The 24995-nt window shown below is 49.8% G+C and overlaps 1 protein-coding gene across 1 annotated transcript in view; it reads right to left on the bottom strand.

Moving 5' to 3' along the window:
* The window catches only part of LOC137571255 (cytochrome P450 2K4-like), a 90103-nt gene that overhangs the window by 61467 nt on the left and 3641 nt on the right, over positions 1 to 24995 (bottom strand). Inside the window, exon 2 of the mRNA XM_068280131.1 lies at positions 5289 to 5451. Coding sequence (XP_068136232.1) covers positions 5289 to 5451 — 163 coding nt within the window. The remainder of the gene's footprint in view (positions 1 to 5288; positions 5452 to 24995) is intronic.

Here is a 24995-nt window from a genome sequence, read left to right as displayed (position 1 = left end):
AAATAATGGCCATATATACCGGTCATTGTAAAATACTGTATTTCTGCTTCCAGGAACACTTCAATAGTTTATGTAGTATTTTGTCAGTGCTATGACTAAAATATTCTAGTTTTTCATCTTGGTACTCATGGGATTTAGCTATAGGCTTGCTATACAACAGCGATTCTGGATGTGAGCTTAGCTTACAGGGGCAAAAATAGATAATTTTCATATTCAGTAGTGGTGCATTGTGGGTAACCACAAATGTTCACTTATAGCTGAATTATTGCTAATTTTCTTTTGTTTTAAGAAGGCAAATCACTCCAAGCATTACTTTTTAGTGGGAGGGCTTTTCGGTCTTTTTCATCACCCTATACATTCCTAGTGGTTTGGGTCACCCTAGGCTGCTTAACATACTGTAATTTGCAGTGCAGAGAGTTTTGTCCATTGCATGTACAGCATTCTTACTATTTTTTTTATCACATCGCAGGATTTGCACTGCTGTCTTCCTGTGGGAATGTCAGATGCTGCTCGATAAGAAAAGCAAGATTGATTGAAGTCCTCAGAGGATAACAATTACCACTTGTTATGCTTGAATTGTGGTGAGGGGTACAAAGGAAAAGTACCTTAAAGCGAAGGTCTGAGCATATTAAAAATAAAAAATCCACTTACCTGGGGCTTCCTCCAGCCTCTGGCAGCCTATCTGTCCCTCGGCGCAGCTCCGGTGGCTCACATTCCCTCCGGTGCAGATGCCATCCTCGCCAGGTCGGCTTCTCCTGCGCTCCAGCATGCGGCTCACTGGTTGCGCTGACACCATCCAGACTGTACTACGCAGGTGCAGAACTACTGCACCTATGCATTATAGTCCGGATTAAGTCAGAGCGACTACTGTTATACCTTGCTACCGTTGCAAACCCTAAGCCTCTCCGTTGAAGACCAGAGGTTTTTGGTCACCTGTCCTGCCCCCAGCTTGACATCCACCTATCAGTCTACAGTTGCTGAGCTGGGGGTGAAGCCCAGAAACATACGGGTGGTGGCCACAGGGCGTTTCTACGTGCGGGGGGGGGGGGCGCACAATCTCCCTGAGCGCTGTCAGGGAGAGGGGCGGAATAAAGGATGGGGGAGCAGCGGTACAATGGGACTTAGCCGCTGTGAGAGGAATCGACTCCTCCCTCCCTTTCCTCGGCTCCCCCTCCATGCTCTCCCTCCATTGAAGAGATGTGTGAAGGCGAGGAGTTTGCATATACACCTTCCAGGCTCCAGGCGTTCGACATGCGCAGCCCGGCTGCTCTCTACATGCCGCTGGCAAGAAATAGTAGTTACACTATTTCCTGTTTGTGGTGATGTAGAGAGCAGCCGGACGGCTCGTGAGCATCTCTTGGAGCCTGGAAGGTGAGTAATTGCAAACTCCTCACCACCACACATCTTTGCAATGGAGGGGGGAGCATGGGGGGGGGACCTGAGGAGAGGGAGGAGTGTGCCACTGCTCCCCCTCCTCTATATTGCCATAGACTGGGGAGGGGGGGAGACCTATGGCTGACCTAACCTATACTGGGGCACTTATGGCTGACTAACCTATACTGGGGCACTTATGGCTGACTAACCTATACTGGAGGTACCTATGGCTGACTAATCTATACAGGAGGCACCTATGAATGACTAACCTATACTAGGGTCACCTATGGCTGACTAACCTACACTAGGGGCACCTATGGGTGAATAACATATACTGGGGGCAACTATGATTGACTAACCTGCACCGGAGGCACTTAAGGCTGGCTAACCTATACTGGGGCGCCTATAGCTAACTAACCTATACTGAGGGCACCTATGGCTGGATAACCTATACAGGAGGCACCTATGGTTGCCTGACCTATACAGGAGGCACCTATGGCTGACTAACCTACACTGGGGCACCAAAATTTGGCTACTTATACTGGCTGGCTAAATATTGCATCATACCACCCTGGTGGTGCCTAACCCTAATACCATCCTGGTGGTGCCCAATCCTAATATCATCCTGGTGGTGCCTACTGCCTAACCCTAATACTCCTCTAGTAGCGCCCCCTCCCCCCCTCTCCGGTGTTGCCTAATCCTCAACATCCCCCCTGCCATAAGACCGTGATAAAGGAAATAGATGGAATTTTGTGTGTCTGAAAATTGAAGCTATATAAGCTATAATATAATCTATATTCAGTGAGAGCTTCTCTCCCAATATTTATAGTCACAATTTCCGAACGCTCAAAACTCCATTTATTGTCGCAGCCATGCTTAGTGGCTTTGCTCCCGCTATTTAAAGGTGCAAATTCCAGACGCCCAAAATTCCAGTTATTGCCACTAATCACCACTCCAATGAAACTTGAGCCCACCCATGCATGCGCAGTAGCACTGCGGTCTACTGCGGTCGTGCTCACCTGCCTCTTGCCCGGTCATGACTGCGCAGCCCTGATGTGGAGAGGGGCCGCGCTCAGCAACGGGGGGCTGTGCTCAGCATGAGCAGAAGCTACACCAGTGCGAATTTACGCATAGTAGTTCGCATCTACGCATCGTAGTTCATAGGTGAAGTTTCAAAACTACGCTTACAAATTTACACGTAGCGAAGTACTGCTACGCGTAGCTTATGCCCACTATGCATAGTTAACATGTGTATTGCGTAGTGAACTGCAAATGCGTTACTCGCGTCTAATTTTCGTGCGATTGTATGCTTACAAATTTACGCATTGGAAAGGGGAATGTACGCATAGAAGAGTTCCCAGTATAAGCACTTAAAGAGTAATTAATGCGTAACATTTTCTGCATACAGGCATAAGCATCCGCATACAATACGCTTCGCGCACTATGTGTATTTTAACACGTAGTCTACGAAATGCATACGAAACGAATATTTCATTTCGAAGCCATAGTTTGGCGAAGCATAATTGCGTAAAACTACGCGTTGTTCCAGCGTAGCGAAGTTGGCTGACTACGACCATCCCTGGCTGCTGCCTACCGAGGAAAGCTTCAATAGGATCCTGAGGCTTCCCTCTTTTAAAGGTAATGTATTTAATTGCAAAACCGATCTTGGGTTCCAGTTTGCTTTAAAGTGGAGCTGTCAGCCATACTATTTCAGAATTTCAGAAAAAAAGCCCACGTATATAAGTAGATAAATACTTGCTCTACTTACATAACACATGTATTGTACTGTCCACATTTTGATTTTACAGATTTTTCTATAGTAAAAAAAGAAAAAATCCTTCTTAGGATTCTCCATTTTGTCTGAGTCTGTCTTGAAGCCAACTCTGACATCATTTCCTCCCTTACTTTTTCTATGTATCATTGCACTCTCCCCTCCCAGTCTGCAGACACTCCCACCCAGCTCTGCAGTAGGTAGAGGGTGCATTGAGAAATATTGGCCAATCAGAGAGGAACAGAGTGGTGGGAAGAGAAAACAGGAGGGAAAGAGGCTTCAGCCAAATAGGAGAAAGTGAAGGAGAAAAAAATAAAACCCAGCATGCCCTGCAACTTTCTTTGTGCAGCAGATGTATCAAATAAGAGCTAGGGAAACTGGGGAATGATGTTTTATCGAGAAGAAAAATAAGGGTGATTTTTAACTTTTGGATTGCTGTAATTGTTTACCAGATACAAATAAAGAATTGATTTTTGATTTTATGCCCGACAGTTACTCTTTAAGGGCTCTGCCTCTGACACAGGAGACCAGAGTTTGAATCTCGGCTCTGCCTGTTCAGTAAGCCAGCACCTATTCAGTTGGAGACCTTGGGCAAGACCCCCTAACACTGCTACTGCCTACAGAGCGTGTCCTAGTGGCTGCAGCTCTGGCACTTTGAGTGTGCCAGGAGAAAAGCATGATACATATAAATGTTATTTATCTTGTCTTGGTTATTTTTGCACATACAGGTTGTGCACAACTATCTGGGATATTCTAGGGATTCTTGATCACATGTTGGTTATTTCTTTATTTATTCGGGGGGGGGGGGGGGGGGGGGGGTTGTCCATATATTTGTACATATTACCTTGACAAAGGGACTGTTCTGGTCCCAAAACACTGGATTTTCTATCACTTTCATCTTCAATACAACTTTCCAGTTCTAATTGTCATGTTTTTTTTTGTTTTGTTTTTAATTGTTTATCATCTGCATATTAGTGGTGCTCATAATGGGTCAATTATGATTATGCCAAATTTCACGCAATTTACACAATGTGTAATTGTGATAACGTTACATACAGTATACTACGTTTGTGAATGGTAATTACATCAGTAATTACGCAATTACATGTAATTCACGTTCAGTGCATAGAAATATTTGCATCTATTTGCAGGTGTTCTGCGCATGTGCGGCTATCAGTTACATATTCAATGCGAATAATGCACATGTATGCAAAGGAATAAATTGCACTCATCAGCCACTATACTGCACCCATGCGGCTATTTGTTAAAAAATTCAATGCGAAAAAGGAGTTTATATGCTAAGGGAAAAAATGGCATTCATCAGCCAGTATAATGTGAAAAATCTGTTCATATGCGTAAAACTGTTTGCGAACAAAATTACACATAAATGCCGCTTTTATGCGTAATTACGGATAGTGATTACATTTACATGCAAAATTGTTTACGCGTAATCTGCAAATTTTGCATTATAATCACGATGCGTAATTGCAAATTAGGCCTCTCAATTCACAGAGATTTATCAAACACTTTATCAAACGTTTGATAAACGTTTAATAATTTACCTCATGGCTAAAATCTAATTTTTAATTCACTAAGGTGTTATATATTTATCGAATGTTTTACAGATAAAACGTGCAATAAATATATAACACCTTAGTGAATTCAAAATTAGATTTTAGCCATGAGGTAAATTATCAAACGTTTATCAAACGTTTGATAAAGTGTTTGATAAAGCTCCGTGAATTGAGGCCTGTGTGTCTTAGTCATTGATTGCTCATTGTAAAATCTTTCCTCTCCCTAATTTACATTCTGACATTTATCACATGGTGACATTTTTACTGCTGGCAGGTGATGTCACTGGAAGGAGATGCTGCTTGCATTTTTGGCAGTTGGAAACAGCTGTTATTTCCCACAATGCAACAAGACTCCCACAGTGTGATGTCAGGACCTCAGAGCTGTGAGGCGCTGACATCACACTGTGGGAGGGGTCTTACCACAATATCAGCCATACAGAGTCCCCTGATGAGCAGTTTGAGCAAAGGAATAGATTTATCATGGGAAAGGGGGTATCAGCTACTGATTGGGATGGTGTTTAATTCTTGGTCACGGTTTTAATTGCTTCATAGAATCCATGAATAATTACCATTTTCTCTTGCAGTTTTTGAAAACATTGGGAAAAATGGCCTCTCTGAAAACTCCTCGGCGTGATTGATTAGGGCATCTTTCACAGCGTCGTATCCGCACAAGACCACCATCTTCTCCAATGCTAGTTGTATGCCGAGCACTGGGCCATATGTCTTAGACAACTGGAAAAGGAAAAAAGTAAAACAATTGTAAGAGATTGCGGAAAAGCCGCCGCGCGGACTGGCAGCGAGGCGGCTGGTTCCGCGCCCAGCTCTGAGGTTTACACGCGGTGGCATGCATCTGATGTGGCTGGGCCTTCTAGTGCACACAGATTGAGGAATATGCGCGCGTGCGCTGAGAGGTGGAACCTTTATGACAAACGGAGAGGGATCAGCTGACCAGGTTGGTCAGCTGATCTCAGAGCGAGCGGCTATTGGTTGATCAGCGTTGGGTGGCACCAGGGAGCGCCGCTCTATATATAGTTATTGCTGGTCAGTCTCTAGTTGTCTGCCGTTGCGAACACTTACGCAAAAGCACTCAGACCATAGTCAGATCCCACAGTGTGTTTGAACCAGGAGGACTTGGGAATTCACACTGAGCCAGATTACTACTGTGTTACTATTGTGTTATACTTCAGACTAGTTCCAGGGTGTTGAGACCACGGACCTCACACCCAAGACTAGGGATACTGTGTTACTTTTGTGCTATACTTCAGACTAGTTCCAGGGTGTTGAGACCACGGACCTCACACCCAAGACTAGGGATACTGTGTTACCGAATCAGCCTTCTGTCTCTGTACCTTATCTGCCGTGTGTTGCCGACCTAGCCTGCCCGACCTTGCGAGCTATCCCTCTCCATTGAGAGATTAGTCTCCAGTCCTGCTTGTGACACCCACCTTCTAGGTGTCACTTTACCACAGAGCCTTCCTGCTATTCAGCCTGGGGCTCCTCCCCTTTGGAAGTCTCAGGCTGTTAGAAGGTCTTCGCACTTCCCAGTGGGAGGTATTTCTCATACTGCCAAGGACCACCTGCTCCTCGGGTGGTCCCACTCAAAGTCATTACTGTTGCACCAACCACTCAAACTATATAGGTGTCCAGAGGTTAGTTATACTTGTATTATTGGTGATTCTGCAGATCATCAATAATCTGGTATATATCTGTATTCTTGGTGATACTGCAGATCACCAATAATCAGATTCTCTCTGCGTGTAGAGATGTAGCGAACGGTTCGCCGGCGAACGGTTCCAGGCGAACTGAGGGGGTTCGCTTTTGCGGAAGTTCGATTCGCCCCATAATGCACTATGAGGGTAAACTTTGACCCTCTGCATCACAGTCAGCAGGCACATTGTAGCCATTCAGGCTACACTAAGCCCTGGAGCCCCACCCCCCCTTATATAAGGCAGGCTCGCCGGCCATTACACTCACTCGTGTGCCTGCTATTGAGTCATACTAGGGACAGCTGCTGCAGACTTGTTCTTCTAGGGACAGATTAGTTAGGCTCTTGGCTGCTTATCTTGCTCCTGGCTGATTGTTATTGCTTTTAAAGCACCCATCAACAGCAACAGCTCTTTTCAGAGCTCATCCTGTACATATTTTTTTTCTGTGTGTCAAACTGACACTTTTGTTGCATGCACAGCCTTGCTAATTGATAGTGTGTGTGCCACTGCCAGCAGCCCAGCACATTCAGTGACTACCTGTGTGTGTGACAGGGAGCTGCACATTGTACTACCCAGTACTGCATATACCCCAGTACCTGTTGTGTTTACTTAACCCACCTCATCACTGCATATACCTAGCTTTGTGTTGAGTGAACCCAGCTCACTGCATCTAACTACCTGTTGTGTTGATTGAACCCACCTGGCCACCTCACTGCATCTTACTACCTGTTGTGTTGAGTGAGAACCCACCTCACTGCATCTTAAGTACCTTTACTGTTCAGTGAACCCAGCTCACTGCATCTTACTACCTGTTGCGTTGAGTGAGAACCCACCTCACTGCATCTTAAGTACCTTTACTGTTCAGTACTGTCCAGTGAACCCAGCTCACTGCATCTTAGTACCTGTTGTGTTGAGTGAGAACCCACCTCACTGCATCTTAAGTACCTTTACTGTTCAGTGAATCCAGCTCACTGCATCTTACTACCTGTTGTGTTGAGTGAGAACCCACCTCACTGCATCTTAAGTACCTTTACTGTTCAGTGAACCCAGCTCACTGCATCTTACTACCTGTTGTGTTGAGTGAGAACCCACCTCACTGCATCTTAAGTACCTTTACTGTTCAGTGAACCCAGCTCACTGCATCTTACTACCTGTTGTGTTGAGTGAGAACCCACCTCACTGCATATACCTAGCATCCCCCCGAGATGGACAAAATGGACAAACCAGGTAGAGGAAGAGGTAGAGGCAGACCCAGAGGAAGGCCACCAGGCACCGGCAGGTCTGTGGCTGTGCGAGGTGGTGTTGCTGTGATTTCGTGCGGACCTGGCCCAAAGTACAGTGCTCAGAAGAAGGCACGTGCCATCACTTCCCAAAATCGTGAGGAGGTGCTTGAGTATTTAACACAGAACACCTCATCTCCCGCAGCGACCAGCGCTACAACAAGCACCACATCCGCTGCATTTGACACTTCGCAGGAGTTATTTGGTGGTGGTGAAATCACTGATTCCCAGCCACTACTGCAACAACAACAAGAAGGCGCAGGTACACCACCTCATACGTCTGAGTTAGGTGGCGATAGAATGGACGTAACGTGTGTGGATGGGGGTGATGGACCACCTGAAGTTGGTGCAGTTGAGGAAGTGTCTGAGGAAAGTGCAGCTGGCCAGGAGGATTATGATGACGATTATATGGATACCACGTATGTTCCTGGTAGAGGAGATGACCAAGGGGACAGTTCAGAGCAGGAGTCAGAGAGGAGTAGTAGGAGACGACTCCATGATAGAAGCAGAGGGAGCTCGTTCTCAGAAACAGCTGGGGGCAGTGTCCGGCGCCATGTATCGCCAGCTATGGCCAGCCAGCCACCATGCCCTTCAACGTCAGCTGCTGATGCCACCGTAGTGCCATCACCCCAGGGGGGCTCAGCATTTTGGAAATTTTTTGTCTCAGATCGGAGCAAAGCCATCTGTTGTCTCTGCCAGCAAAAATTGAGCCGTGGAAAGGCCAACTCTCACGTAGGGACAACTGCCTTACGAAGGCACCTGGCGAGAAGGCACAAAAAGCTATGGCAAGAACAGCTGAGGAAAAGCAGCACCCCTCAAAAGACAAGCCACCCTCCTTCTCCTCTTCCTTCTTCAGGTGCCGCATCCTTATCCACTTTCTCCCTTGCACCTTCACAGCCACCCTCCTCCACACCGCCTCTTCCCTTCAGCGGTTCCTTCTCCTCTGCCCACAGCAGTAGCCAGGTGTCCGTGAAGGAAGTATTTGAGCGTAAGAAGCAAACGTCTGCCAGTCACCCTCTTGCCCAGCATCTGACAGCTAGCGTGGCGGAACTATTATCTCGCCAGCTATTACCATACAAGCTGGTGGTGTCGGAGGCTTTCCGTAAGTTTGTGGCCATTGGTACACCGCAGTGGAAGATACCAGGCCGCAATTATTTTTCGCAAAAGGCCATACCCAAACTGTACCGTGCAGTTGAGAGGCAAGTGGTGTCATCTCTGGCACACAGCGTTGGGTCAAAGGTCCACCTGACCACGGATGCCTGGTCTGCCAAGCACGGGCAGGGCCACTACATTACATACACAGCCCATTGGATCAACCTGGTGACCGATGGCAGCAAGCAGGGAGTACGTGGCTGCGCAGCGGACCAACTTGTCACACCTCCACGGCTTGCAGGCAGGCCTCCAGCCACCTCCTCTCCACCGCTTTGCTGTCGTCATCCTCCTCCTCCTCCTTGGCTGGTGCCGCGATCTCCTCTCCAGCTACACAGCCCCAGCACCCCAGGGCCTATGCTGCATGCCAGGTACGACGTTGTCTCGCAGTGTTAGACATGTCTTGCCTGAAAGCGGAGAGTCACACTGGAGCAGCTCTCCTGGCTGGTCTTAACAAACAGGTGGAGCAATGGCTGACCCCGCACAAGCTTGAGATCGGCAACGTGGTGTGTGACAACGGCAGCAATCTCATTGCTGCGTTGAATTTGGGAAAGCTGACACACATACCCTGCATGGCACATGTGCTGAATCTGGTCGTGCAAAGATATGTGTCCAAGTACCCAGGCTTAGAGGACGTCCTGAAGCAGGCCAGGAAGTTGTGTGGCCATTTCAGGCGCTCTTACAAGGCCATGGCACACTTTGCGGAAATTCAGCATAGAAACAACTTGCCGGTGAGACACCTGATTTGCGATAGCCCGACTCGCTGGAATTCCACCCTGCTGATGTTCTCTCGCCTGCTAGACCAGGAGAAAGCTGTCACCCAGTACCTGCATCATTACAGTACAAGGACACAATCTGGGAGGATGGGGAGGTTGTGGCCCAACAACTGGACACTGATTCAAAATGCATGCAGGGTCATGGAGCCCTTTGAGGAGGTGACCAAACTGGTGAGTCGCGATGAGGGCACCATCAGCGACTTGATCCCCTATGCCTACTTCCTGGAGCGTGCCGTGCATAGAGTGGTGGATACAGCTGTGGAGGAGCGTGAACGAGTAGAGTTACGGCAGCAGGAGTCGTGGGAGCCATTTACACCCGAACCTGATGTTCCCACAACACCTGTGGCAGCACAGAGGGGGGAGGAGGAAGAAGAGGAGTTGTGTGGGGAAGGAGAGGAGTCAGACTCTGATGATGGTGATGATGAGGAAGGTGTTTCTGTGGAGGAGGAAGAGGCGGCGGAAGAAGAACAACCGCGGCATCCGTCACAGGGGGCTTCTGCTGCTCCACGTTCCCGTGGTATTGTTCGTGGCTGGGAGGAGGAAGAGGAGTTGCGTCCCGTCACTGAGGAAGAGCAAGAGGAGATGGAGAGTACGTCTGCATCCAGCTTTGTGCAGATGTCCTCTTTCATGTTGTCCAGCCTGTTGAGGGACCCCCGTATCAAAAAACTCAAGTCGAATGACCTGTACTGGGTGGCCACGCTACTAGACCCTCGGTACAGGCACAAAGTGGCGGACCTGTTAACAACTCAACAGAAGGCGGAAAGGATGCAGCACTTGCAAAACAAGCTGTCGATGATGCTTTACAATGCGTTTATGGGTGATGTGGCTGCACAACACAATCAAGGTACCACTGGCAGTAACCCTCCTCCTCCCAAGTCCACGCAGGCAAGGACAGGATGCTCCAGCGATCTCAGGGTGATGTCGGACATGCGGACGTTCTTTAGTCCAACTCCTCGCCATAGTCCTTCCGGATCCACCCTCCACCAACGCCTGGACCGGCAGGTAGTGTTGGGCGAACAGTGTTCGCCACTGTTCGGGTTCTGCAGAACATCACCCTGTTCGGGTGATGTTCGAGTTCGGCCGAACACCTGACGGTGCTCGGCCAAACCGTTCGGCCATATGGCCGAACTAAGAGCGCATGGCCGAACGTTCCCCGAACGTTCGGCTAGCGCTGTGATTGGCCGAACGGGTCACGTGGTTCGGACCCGAACGCGCTCTGATTGGCCGAACTGTCACGTGGTTCGGGTAAATAAATACCCGAACCACGTCATATCTCCGCCATTTGTCTGTGGGTTTAGCTTTGGGTAGGCAGGCAGGGTAGTTCGCGCTCCAGCCACGCTAGCCAGGGTCCCCCCCAGTCATTGTGTGTCGCTGCTGGGAATAGTAGTACACCGCTCGCTCAGCATTCTGTTTACTGCCACTCTGTGTACCTCGCTCAGCCACACTATATAGCATTCTGTTTACTGCCACTCTGTGTCTGCTGGGAATAGTAGTACACCGCTTGCACAGCCACACTATATAGCATTCTGTTTACTGCCACTCTGTGTACCTCGCTCAGCCACACTATATAGCATTCTGTTTACTGCCACTCTGTGTCTGCTGGGAATAGTGGTACACCGCTCGCTCAGCCACACTATATAGCATTCTGTTCACTGTTCTGTGTCTGCTTGGAATAGTGGTACACCGCTCGTTCAGCCACACTATATAGCATTCTGTGTACTGTTCTGTGTCTGCTGGGAACAGTAGTACACCGCTCGTTCAGCCACACTATATAGCATTCTGTGTACTGTTCTGTGTCTGCTGGGAACAGTAGTACACCGCTCGCTCAGCCACACTATATAGCATTCTGTTCACTGTTCTGTGTCTGCTGGGAATAGTGGTACACCGCTCGCTCAGCCACACTATATAGCATTCTGTTCACTGTTCTGTGTCTGCTGGGAATAGTGGTACACCGCTCGCTCAGCCACACTATATAGCATTCTGTTTACTGTTCTGTGTCTGCTGGGAATAGTGGTACACCGCTCGCTCATCCACACTATATAGCATTCTGTTCACTGTTCTGTGTCTGCTGGGAATAGTGGTACACCGCTCGCTCAGCCACACTATATAGCATTCTGTTCACTGTTCTGTGTCTGCTGGGAATAGTGGTACACCGCTCGCTCAGCCACACTATATAGCATTCTGTTTACTGCCACTCTGTGTACCTCGCTCAGCCACACTATATAGCATTCTGTTTACTGCCACTCTGTGTCTGCTGGGAATAGTGGTACACCGCTCGCTCAGCCACACTATATAGCATTCTGTTCACTGTTCTGTGTCTGCTTGGAATAGTGGTACACCGCTCGCTCAGCCACACTATATAGCATTCTGTTTACTGTTCTGTGTCTGCTGGGAATAGTGGTACACCGCTCGCTCAGCCACACTATATAGCATTCTGTTCACTGTTCTGTGTCTGCTGGGAATAGTGGTACACCGCTCGCTCAGCCACACTATATAGCATTCTGTTTACTGTTCTGTGTCTGCTGGGAACAGTAGTACACCGCTCGCTCAGCCAGAGTATATAGCATTGTGTTTACTGCCACTCTGTGTACACCGCTCAGCCAGACTATATACCATTGTTTACTGACACTCTGTGTACACCACTCAGCCACACTATATACCATTGTTTACTGACACTCTGTGTACACCGCTCAGCCAGACTATATACCATTGTTTACTGCCACTCTGATTCTGCTGGGAACAGTAGTACACCGCTCGCTCAGCCAGACTATATACCATTGTTTACTGACACTCTATGTACACCGCTCAGCCAGACTATATACCATTGTTTACTGCCACTCTGATTCTGCTGGGAACAGTAGTACACCGCTCGCTCAGCCAGACTATATAGCATTGTGTTTACTGCCACTCTGTGTACACCGCTCAGCCACACTATATAGCATTGTGTACTCTGCCAGTCAGTGTGTATATTGCTGGGATCAGTAATACTCCACTCACCGTCAACCACTATATGAGCTCAACATGAGTTCCCCAGAGACCTCCGCTGTGAGCAGCACTCCCAACAACAGCAACAGCCAACGCCCCACGCAAGCTATAACATCCACCCCAGCAGCCAGTGGTCAGCAGCAGCCCTCCCCGGAGGAGAACGTTGTGTCCATCAGTCCGTCGCCAGAGCGATTAATGAGGGCTGCCATTGAGGAGATGATGGGGCCTGATGTGGAGGAGGAGGTCTGGCTCAGGCCAGCATCCCAAGTTAATGTTGAGGACGATGAGGGGTCTGTGTCTGGGGATGTTGGGGTGGCAGAGGTGGTGGGTGGGTCAGACTCAGGAGAAGAGTTGTATGATGAGGATGATGATCGGGACCATCTGTATGTGCCTCAGAGTCCGACCCCGGAAAACATGTTGTATCGTGTGTTTAGGTACTAAAATCTGCGTTCCCTCCCAGTAGTGTTGGGCGAACAGTGTTTGCCACTGTTCGGGTTCTGCAGAACATCACCCTGTTCGGGGTGACTATATAGCAGACTATATAGCATTGTGTTTAATGCCACTCTGTGTACACGGCTCAGCCACACTATATAGCATTGTGTTTACTTCCACTCTGTGTCTGCTGGGAACAGTAGTACACCGCTCACCCGCCACTGTATAGCATTGTGCTCTGTGTCACTGCTGACAATAGTGGTACACCGCTCACCCACCACTGTATAGCATTTCTGTACTGCCACTGTACTGCTGCCAGTCAGCGTGTACTTTAAGGATAAGTGAAATGAGGAAGAAATCCGGTGAAAGAGGGAGGGGCAAGGGAAGAGGTGTTTCCCCTGACGGTTCACGTACAGGCCACAGGGGAGCACCCAAGAAAACCCACTCAATACTGCCCATGTTGTCCAGGACAACAACCCTCACAGATCCAAAAGAACAGGACCAGATAATTACTTGGATGACCTCTCAAGCGTCCAGCAGTGGGTTAAGCAGCACCAGCACATCACGCACGAGGTCCGAGTCCTCAGCCAGTTAAAGTCTGGGCTTTCTTTGAAGACTGCACTGAGGATGTTACCATGGCGATTTGCAAGGTGTGCAAGACCCGCCTGAGCAGGGGGAAAAGTATTAACAACCTCTCCACCACCAGCATGAGCCGCCACATTCTATCCAAACATCCCACTCTGTGGGCAAACGCGGCAGGACAGGGTACCACCAGCAACACTGCCTCCCTTGGGTTCACCAGACTCACCACCAGACCCGCCTCAGCAGCAGCAGTAGCCCAGCCATTGCGTGGTTCACAACATTCACAAACATCAGACGATGCTGACACTGTCACTTTCCGGACTAGTGCTCTTGAGGTCTCCCAGTGTTCATCAAACACAACAACCAACAGCCCTTCGGTGTGCAGCGCTACGGTTGAGTTGTCTGTTTCTGAGATGTTTGAGCACAAGAGGAAATTGCCAGCAAATGACCCCCGGGCCGTGGCAGTAACAGCCAGCCAGCATAGCCAAGCTTCTGGCCTGCGAAATGCTGCCATATCGAGTGGTGGAGACAAACAGCTTCAAGGGCATGATGTCAGTGGCCATCCCACGTTACGTGGTTCCCAGCCGCTACCACTTTGCGCGCTCTGCAGTGCCTGAGTTGCATGAGCACGTGGTCAGCTAAATAACCCGAAGCTTGAAGAATGCCGTTGCCTGCAAGGTTCACCTCACCACTGACACCTGGACGAGTGCGTTCGGCCAGGGTCGATACATCTCCCTTACCGCGCACTGGGTGAACCTTGTGGAGCCTGGCAGCGATTCCTCACCTGCTACGGCGCGGGTGTTGCCCACGCCGCAAACAGCTGGATAACAACAGCAGCACCTACCTCTCTGACTCCTTCTCCTCCAACGCATCTCAAAGCTGTACCTCATCCGGAAATGCTAACCCAGCACCAGCAGCAGTAGGATCGTGGAAGCAGTGCAGCACAGCTGTTGGCATGCGTCAGCAAGCGTTGCTGAAGCTGATCTGCCTTGGGGATAAGCAGCACACAGGGGAGGAAATTTGGAGGGGAATAAAGGAACAGACGGATTTGTGGCTGGCACCGCTGGACCTGAAACCGGGCATGAAGCTAGACACCTGGCACGAACTGGCAATGTACGCAATAGAGGTGCTGGCTTGCCCGGCAGCCAGCGTTATGTCGGAACGCTGTTTCAGTGCTGCCGGAGGCATCATCACAGATCGGCGTATCCGCCTCTCCACAGAAAATGCAGACCGTCTGACTCAAATTAAAATGAATCAATCCTGGATTGGAAACGACTACGCAACACTCCTGGACCCCAACCAAGTAACATGACCGATGAACATCTGGGATGGTTTAGCGTTTCCGGTCCCTGTTTATTGAACCTCTCATCTGTATTACATTTATGACTGCATGGCGGCAAAAAGCATTGCTGCTATATCCGCACGCTTTTTGTCCTCATGCAAGGCCTGGGTTGTTGTGTCTCACAAAGCGTGGCCTTCTCCTCCTGCGCCTCCTCCTGTTCCATCACGTGTGCTGCTGCTGCTGCTGGGTTACCGTTGCCGCGTGGTCCCTGTTTATTGAACCTCTTATCTTTATTACATTTATGACTACATGGCGGTACAAAGCATGCTATCCGCACGCTTTTTGTCCTCATGCAAGGCCTGGGTTGTTGTGTCTCACAAAGCGTGGCCTTCTCCTCCTGCGCCTCCTCCTGTTCCATCACGTGTGCTGCTGCTGCTGCTGCTGCTGGGTTAGCGTTGCCGCGTGGTCCCTGTTTATTGAACCTCTTATCTTTATTACATTTATGACTACATGGCGGTACAAAGCATGCTATCCGCACGCTTTTTGTCCTCATGCAAGGCCTGGGTTGTTGTGTCTCACAAAGCGTGGCCTTCTCCTCCTGCGCCTCCTCCTGTTCCATCACGTGTGCTGCTGCTGGGTTAGCGTTGCCGCGTGGTCCCTGTTTATTGAACCACTTATCTTTATTACATTTATGACTGCATGGTGGTACAAAGCATGCTATCCGCACGCTTCTTGTCCTCATGCAAGGCCTGGGTTGTTGTGTCTCAAAGCGTGGCCTTCTCCTCCTGCGCCACCCTCCTCCTGTTCCATCACGTGTGCTGCTGCTGGGTTAGCATTACCGGTCCCTTTTCCTGGAACCTCTTATATGTATTACATTTATGACTGCATGCCGACAAAAAGCATGTTACCTGTGCAAAGAAAACAGACATTTCCCGCATTTAAAAGACAGTTTTCCCTTTGAAACTTTAAAATCGATTTTCTCAAAAACTATAAGCTCTTTTTGCTAAATTTTTTTTTCCTCTTGTACCCACTCCCAAGGTGCACATACCCTGTAAATTTGGGGTATGTAGCATATAAGGAGGCTTTACAAAGCACAAAAGTTCGGGTCCCCATTGACTTCCATTATGTTCGGAGTTCGGGTCGAACACCCGAACATCGCGGCCATGTTCGGCCTGTTCGGCCCGAACCCGAACATCTAGATGTTCGCCCAACACTACCGGCAGGTAGCCGACTACCTGGCCTTGAGTGTGGATGTAGACACTGCGAAAAGCGACGATGAACCCTTGGACTACTGGTTGCGCAGGCTTGACCTGTGGCCAGAGCTGTCCCAATTTGCCATACAACTTCTCTCTTGCCCTGCCGCAAGCGTCCTGTCAGAAAGGACCTTCAGTGCAGCTGGAGGCATAGTTACTGAGAAGAGAAGTCGCCTAAGTCACGACAGTGTTCAGTACCTGACCTTTATCAAAATGAATGAGGAATGGATCACGGAGGGCTACTGCACGACCGAAGACTAAGTCAGTCCCCACACACAGCATCTCTGCCTGCAGGCCACTTGCCTTCTCCGCCACCACCAACAGGGTCCAGGACTCTAGGCGGATTCCTGAATTTTTAAGGCCGCTGCTAGCAGCGGCCGCTACACTAATTTTTCTGGTGCGTGTACATGCCTGCCTAATTTTTCTGGCTGCACTGCGGGCGGCTGCAACAAAAAAACAAAAGGCATGTACATGTGCCCATCTCCTTTCGTGATCATTACCTTGCTAACGGGGTTCGCGAACTGAAAATCGGAGGTTCGCGACATCTCTATCTGCGTGCTGACACCGATCGTTACAACAATGAACCACCTTCTAACTTCAGCTTCAGATTATGGTATGTCAGTAGAGTTGGGCCGAACCTCCGATTTTCGGTTCGCGAACCGGGTTCGCGAACTTTCGCGAAAGGTTCGGTTCGCGTTAAAGTTCGCGAACCGCAATAGACTTCAATGGGGATGCGAACTTTGAAAAAAAAAAATAATTATGCTGGCCACAAAAGTGATGGAAAAGATGTTTCAAGGGGTCTAACACCTGGAGGGGGGGATGGCGGAGTGGGATACATGCCAAAAGTCCCCGGGAAAAATCTGGATTTGACGCAAAGCAGCGTTTTAAGGGCAGAAATCACATTGAATGCTAAATGACAGGCCTAAAGTGCTTTCAAACATCTTGCATGTGTTTACATCAATCAGGTAGTGTAATTAAGGTACTGCTTCACACTGACACACCAAACTAATCGTGTAACGCACCGCAAACAGCTGTTTGTGTAGTGACGGCCGTGCTTTACTGGTGCGCACCATGGCGAGAGTGCAGGTTTTGGTGGCTTTACAGCCCATATGGTCACCTGGCTGATGTAGCTGAATGACAGAACAGTGACTGTCCAGCTGATCAAATTTGGTCTGACCACAATGAGGCAACGACCTTATTATCGTGGGTGTGCCCCCCGAGACACTCATCTAGGCGCCGGTCATTGCTCCATTGTGATACGCAAGCCCCTTCACCACGGCAAGGTAATGATCACGAAGGGGAATGGGCGCATGTACATGCCTTTTCTTTTGTTGTTGCAGCTGCCCACAGTGCAGCCAGAAAAATTAGGCAGTCATGTACACGCACCCGAAAAATTATTACAGCGGCCGCTGCTAGCAGCGGCCTAAAAAATTCAGCAATCCGCCTGGAGTCCCGGACCCTGTTGGTGGTGGCGGAGAAGGTAGTCAGCGGCCTGCAGGCAGACATGCTGTGTGGAGGGACTGGGAGCGACTTAGTCTTCTTGGGGCAGGCCAGGCAGCCAGTCACACGGCGTGCAGGCAGAGATGCTGTATGTGCGGGGACTGACTTAGTCTTGGGGCGGGCAGCAGCCCTCCGGGATCCATGCCTCATTCATTTTGATAAAGGTGAGGTACTTAACACTTTTGTGACTTAGGCGACTTCTCTTCTCTGTGACAATGCCTCCAGCTGCGCTGAAGGTCCTTTCTGAGAGGACGCTTGCGGCAGGGCAGGAGAGAAGTTGGATGGCAAATTGGGACAGCTCTGGCCACAGGTCAAGCCTGCGCACCCAGTAGTTCAAGGGTTCCTCATCGCTGTTCACAGCAGTGTCTACATCCACACTTAAGGCCAGGTAGTCGGCTACCTGCCGTTCCAGGCGTTGGTGGAGGGTGGATCCGGAAGGGCTACGGCGAGGCGTTGGACTAAAGAACGTCCGCATGTCCGACATCACCATGAGATCGCTGGAGCGTCCTGTCTTTGACTGCGTGGACACGGGAGGAGGATTAGTGGCAGTGGTACCTTGCTGGCGTTGTGCCGTCACATCACCCTTAAAGGCATTGTAAAGCATAGTTGACAGCTGGTTCTGCATGTGCTGCATCCTTTCCACCTTCCGGTGAGTTGGTAACAGGTCCGCCACTTTGTGCCTGTACCGAGGGTCTAGTAGTGTGGCCACCCAGTACAGCTCATTCCCCTTGAGGTTTTTTATACGGGGGTCCCTCAACAGGCAGGACAGCATAAAAGACGACATCTGCACAAAGTCGGATCCAGTACCCTCCATCTCCTCTTGCTCTTCCTCAGTGACGTCAGGTAAGTCAACCTCCTCCCCCCAGCCGCGAACAATACCACGGGAAGGTTGAGCAGCACAAGCCCCTTGCGATGCCTGCTGAGGTTGTTCTCCTGCCGCTGTCCCCTCCTCCTCCTCCTCCTCCTCCCCCAAAGAAACACCTTGCTCATCATCCTCTGAGTCTGATTCGTCTTCTGCACACGACTTCTCTTCTTCCTCCTCCTCCCCCCTCTGTGCTGCCGCAGGTGTTGAGGAAACAGCTGGGTCTGATGAAAATTGGTCCCATGCCTGTTCCTGCCGTAACGGTTCCTGGTCACGCTCATTCGCAGCTTCATCCGCCACTCTACGCACAGCACGCTCCAAGAAGTAAGCGTAGGGAATTAAGTCGCTGATGGTGCCCTCACTGCGGCTTACCAGGTTGGTCACCTCCTCAAACGGCCGCATGAGCCTGCATGCATTCTCCATCAGTGTCCAGTTGTCGGGCCAGAACATCCCCATCTTCCCAGACTGTTTCATTCTACTCCAGTTGTAGAGGTAGTGGGTCACGGCTTTCTTCTGTTCTAGCAGGCGGGAGAACATGAGCAGGGTCGAGTTCCAGCGAGTCGGGCTATCGCAAATGAGGCGTCTCACCGGCATGTTGTTTTTGCGCTGAATTTCCGCAAAGCGTGCCATGGCTGTGTAAGACCGCCTCAAATGCCCACAGAACTTCCTGGCCTGCTTCAGGACATTCGCTAAGCCAGGGTACTTTGCCACAAATCTTTGAACCACTAGATTCATGACATGTGCCATGCAGGGTATGTGTGTCAGCTTCCCCATATGCAAAGCGGCAAGCAGATTGCTGCCGTTGTCGCACACCACGTTGCCTATCTCCAGGTGGTGCGGGGTCAGCCACTCATCCACCTGTTTCTTAAGAGCAGCCAGGAGAGCTGCTCCAGTGTGACTCTCCGCTTTGAGACAAGCCATGTCTAAGATGGCGTGACACCGTCGTACCTGGCATGCAGCATAGGCCCTGCGGAGCTGGGGCTGTGTAGCTGGAGAGGAGAACTGCCACTCAGCCAAGGAGGAGGAGGACAGCGAAGAGCATGTAGCAGGAGGAGAGGAGGTGGCAGGAGGCCTGCCTGCAAGCCGTGGAGGTGTCACAATTTGGTCCGCTGCGCCCTGCTTGCCATCGTTCACCACCAGGTTCACCCAATGGGCTGTGTAGGTAATGTAGCGGCCCTGCCCGTGCTTGGCAGACCAGGCATCCGTGGTCAGGTGTACCCTTGACCCAACGCTCTTCGCAAGAGATGACACCACTTGCCTCTCAACTTCACGGTGCAGTTGGGGTATGGCCTTTCTCGAAAAATAAGTGCGGCCTGGCATCTTCCACTGCGGTGTCCCAATGGCCACAAATTTACGGAAGGCCTCAGAGTCCACCAGCCGGTATGGTAACAGCTGCCGAGCTAACAGTTCCGCCACGCCAGCTGTCAGACGGCGGGCAAGGGGGTGACTGGCCGAAATTGGCTTCTTCCGCTCAAACATTTCCTTCACGGACACCTGACTGCTGCTGTGGGCAGAGGAGCAGGAAGCGCTCAAGGGCAGAGGCGGAGTGGAGGAGGGTGCCTGTGAAGGTGGAAGGGAGAAAGCGGCAGAAGCAGATAATGCACCTGATGGAGGAGGAAGAGGAGAAGGAGGGTGGCTTTGCTTTTGTGTGCTGCTGCTGCTTTTGCTCAGGTGGCCATCCCATTGCTGTTTGTGCCTTTTCTCCAGGTGCCTTCGTAAGGCACTTGTCCCTACGTGAGTGTTGGCCTTTCCACGGCTCAATTTTTGTTGGCAGAGCGAGCAGATGGCTTTGGTCCGATCTGAGGCACACACATTAAAAAATTTCCACACCGCTGAGCCACCCTGGGATGTGGGCACTATGGGGACCTCAGCAGCTGATGCTGAAGGGCAAGTTGGCTGGCTGTACATAGGTGGCAATACATGGTGCCGGACACTGCCACCAGCTGTTTCTGACGAAGAGCTGCCCCAGCTTCTTTCAGCAACTTCTCTCCTCCTCCTACTCTCTGACTCCCCCTCTGAACTGTCCCCCTCTTCATCTCCTCTATTGGGTACATACAGAGGATCCCTATCATCGTCATCATCGTAATCATCCTGCCCAGCTTTGCTTGCCTCAGACAAATCCAAACATGCACCAACATCAGTAGGTCCTTCATCCTCCTTACACGTTACATCCATAATGTTGCCGCGTAACTCAGACATATGAGCTGGTGAAAATTCATCTGGCTGTAACAACAATGGCTGTGCATCAGTGATTTCACCACTAAATAATTCTTGCGAAGTGTCAAATGCAGCGGAAGTGGTGCTAGTAGTAGCACTGGTGGCTGAGCAAGATGAGGTGTTCTGTGTCGCTAAATACTCAACCACGTCCTGACAATCTTGGGAGGTGATGAGACGTGCCTTCTTCCGAGCACTGTACTGTGGGCCAGGTCCACACGAAATTACATTTACACGACCTCGCGCAGACCTGCCGGGTGGCCTTCCTCTGGCTCTGCCACTACCTCTTCCTCTACCTGTTTTGTCCATATCGGGTATGCACGGAGTGGTATATCACACTGCGTGCACTCACGTAGGTAGGTGGGTTCACTTAACTGCACAGGTATGCGCACTGATGCTGTGGGTTCACTGAACAGAACAGGTATACAGTGGCGGGTTCACAGAACAGGTATGCAGTAGCGGGTCCACTGAACAGAACAGGTATGCAGTGGCGGGTTCACTAAACAGAACAGGTATACAGTGGCGGTTCACTAAACAGAACAGGTATGCAGTGGCGGGTCCACTGAACAGAACAGGTATGCAGTGGCGGGTTCACTTAACTGCACAGGTATGCGCACTGATGCGGTGGGTTCACTGAACAGAACAGGTATGCAGTGGCGGGTTCACTTAACTGCACAGGTATGCGCACTGATGCGGTGGGTTCACTGAACAGAACAGGTATACAGTGGCGGGTCCACTGAACAGAACAGGTATGCAGTGGCGGGTTCACTAAACAGAACAGGTATGCAGTGGCGGGTCCACTGAACAGAACAGGTATGCAGTGGCGGGTTCACTAAACAGAACAGGTATACAGTGGCGGTTCACTAAACAGAACAGGTATGCAGTGGCGGGTCCACTGAACAGAACAGGTATGCAGTGGCGGGTTCACTTAACTGCACAGGTATGCGCACTGATGCGGTGGGTTCACTGAACAGAACAGGTATGCAGTGGCGGGTTCACTAAACAGAACAGGTATACAGTGGCGGTTCACTAAACAGAACAGGTATGCAGTGGCGGGTCCACTGAACAGAACAGGTATGCAGTGGCGGGTTCACTTAACTGCACAGGTATGCGCACTGATGCGGTGGGTTCACTGAACAGAACAGGTATGCAGTGGCGGGTTCACTTAACTGCACAGGTATGCGCACTGATGCGGTGGGTTCACTGAACAGAACAGGTATGCAGTGGCGGGTTCACTTAACTGCACAGGTATGCGCACTGATGCGGTGGGTTCACTGAACAGAACAGGTATGCAGTGGCGGGTTCACTAAACAGAACAGGTATACAGTGGCGGTTCACTAAACAGAACAGGTATGCAGTGGCGGGTCCACTGAACAGAACAGGTATGCAGTGGCGGGTTCACTTAACTGCACAGGTATGCGCACTGATGCGGTGGGTTCACTGAACAGAACAGGTATGCAGTGGCGGGTTCACTAAACAGAACAGGTATACAGTGGCGGGTCCACTGAACAGAACAGGTATGCAGTGGCGGGTTCACTAAACAGAACAGGTATGCAGTGGCGGGTCCACTGAACAGAACAGGTATGCAGTGGCGGGTTCACTAAACAGAACAGGTATACAGTGGCGGTTCACTAAACAGAACAGGTATGCAGTGGCGGGTCCACTGAACAGAACAGGTATGCAGTGGCGGGTTCACTTAACTGCACAGGTATGCGCACTGATGCGGTGGGTTCACTGAACAGAACAGGTATGCAGTGGCGGGTTCACTAAACAGAACAGGTATACAGTGGCGGTTCACTAAACAGAACAGGTATGCAGTGGCGGGTCCACTGAACAGAACAGGTATGCAGTGGCGGGTTCACTTAACTGCACAGGTATGCGCACTGATGCGGTGGGTTCACTGAACAGAACAGGTATGCAGTGGCGGGTCCACTGAACAGAACAGGTATGCAGTGGCGGGTTCACTAAACAGAACAGGTATACAGTGGCGGTTCACTGAACAGAACAGGTATGCAGTGGCGGGTTCACTTAACTGCACAGGTATGCGCACTGATGCGGTGGGTTCACTGAACAGAACAGGTATGCAGTGGCGGGTTCACTAAACAGAACAGGTATACAGTGGCGGTTCACTAAACAGAACAGGTATGCAGTGGCGGGTCCACTGAACAGAACAGGTATGCAGTGGTGGGTTCACAGCACAGGTATGCAGTGGTGGGTTCACAGCACAGGTATGCAGTGGTGGGTTCACAGCACAGGTATGCAGTGGTGGGTTCAATGAACAGGTATACAGTGGCGGGTCCACTGAACAGAACAGGTATGCAGTGGTGGGTTCACAGCACAGGTATGCAGTGGTGGGTTCACAGCACAGGTATGCAGTGGTGGGTTCACAGCACAGGTATGCAGTGGTGGGTTCAATGAACAGGTATACAGTGGCGGGTCCACTGAACAGAACAGGTATGCAGGGGTGGGTTCACAGCACAGGTATGCAGTGGTGGGTTCACAGCACAGGTATGCAGTGGTGGGTTCACAGAACAGGTATGCAGCCAGACAGGAACAAGCTAAGCCTAACTAATCTTTCCCTGAGAGACAGTCTGCAGCAGCTCGCCCTACTCTGACTAATGCAGGCACACGAGTGGCCGTAATGGCCGCCGCTGCCTGCCTTATATAAGGGGGGGTGGGGCTCCAGGGGCTAGTGTAGCCTAATTGGCTACACTGGGCCTGCTGACTGTGATGTAGAGGGTCAAAGTTGACCCTCCATGTGCATTATGGGGCGAACCGAACTTCCGCAAAGGTTCGCCTGCGGGACGCGAACGCGAACCACTGAAGTTCGCATGGAACCGTTCGCAGGCGAACCGTTCGGCCCAACTCTATATGTCAGGCCAGAAACAAGCTGCTTAACAGCCAGGAGGGTAGTTAGTAGCATTGTTGCTTGCAAATTTTCACCAAAGTCATTTTCGCAATGAAAATGACATTTTTGTTTTTACGTGTTTCCCACAAAATACACAATTTTTGTATGTTTTTGCCCAAATAACAAATAAAAAAACAAGTGACATATTTTTGACCAAATAGCAATTTTCGAAAATAACTGCTGTGTTTGAAATGTGCTTTGCGTAAAAATGCAAACATTTAGAGGAAGTAATTTCGTCTCTCCCCATATTAGGCATTACAAAAATTGAAAAATCAAAGGAAAAAAAACGCTAAACAAAGTTTTGGCTTTTTAAAGGGACCCCTAGCAGTGCCTGAAATTAAAAGATTACACTTACCTGGGGCTTCTTCCAGCTCACCGTAGGCGGCGAGGTCCCCCGACGTCCTCCTGGCTCCTCTCCTTGTGCCTCCACCATCCCCCGTTACTGGCGACACCCGGGCCGGGTGTCGGGCCGGCTCTTCCTGGTGAATAATGCATGGCGTCATCACCCCGGCATGTGCAGACCTGTCACGCCGGCCAGCATGATGACGCAAAGTGGTCGGGCGTGATGACGCCATGCGTCATTAACCAGGAAGAGTCCCAGGTGTCGATAGTAGCGGAGGCACCAGGAGGACGCTGGGGGACCTCGCCGCCTACGGTGAGCTGGAAGAAGCCCCAGGTAAGTGTCATCTTTTAATTTCAGGCACTGTTCGGGATCCCTTTAAGCGAAAATAAAAGCGAAAAAAATGCTAAATTATGCAAGCTTATTTTCGCTTGTCGAAAATAAAATAGTTCTTATTTTCACAAAAATAACGCAAAGAGAATATTGGCATTTTAGCTCATCATTGATTAGTAGAAGGGGATGCAGAAGGATGGGGAGCAGGAAAAAAGGGCGTATATGGCTAGTGGACAAAAAGGGCGCACCCATACACTGCAATGCAAAATATCGGCTATTGGGCACCAGAGAGTAAATTTCGGTGCCCCAGAAATAGCAGTTGAAGGGATCGTGTTAACAAAAGTTTTTGTTTACAGAAGGTTTATTACAAATATCGTTTACAAATTCGTTTTTACTTTCAGTTTAAATTGTTTGATCATATTTAAATTTTGCTTTCAGGAGTGTAATAAGTACACTTTCGCTTTCATAAGTATAATAGTTAAATATCGTTTTCAAGCTTATTTTATTACAAATATATCGTTTTTAGTATTAACCTTGTTTTCAGAATTATAATGCGTAAATTATAGTTTTCAGATTTATTATCTTACTAATATATTGCTTTTAATATTACCATTATTTTAAGATTTTTTTTATGTGTACATGATTGTAAGGCTATTTATGCTATTACAAATATA

This window comes from Hyperolius riggenbachi, chromosome 4, assembly GCF_040937935.1.
Source record: "Hyperolius riggenbachi isolate aHypRig1 chromosome 4, aHypRig1.pri, whole genome shotgun sequence".
NCBI classification, from domain to species: domain Eukaryota; kingdom Metazoa; phylum Chordata; class Amphibia; order Anura; family Hyperoliidae; genus Hyperolius; species Hyperolius riggenbachi.
This window is presented reverse-complemented; position numbering and strand designations above follow the sequence as displayed.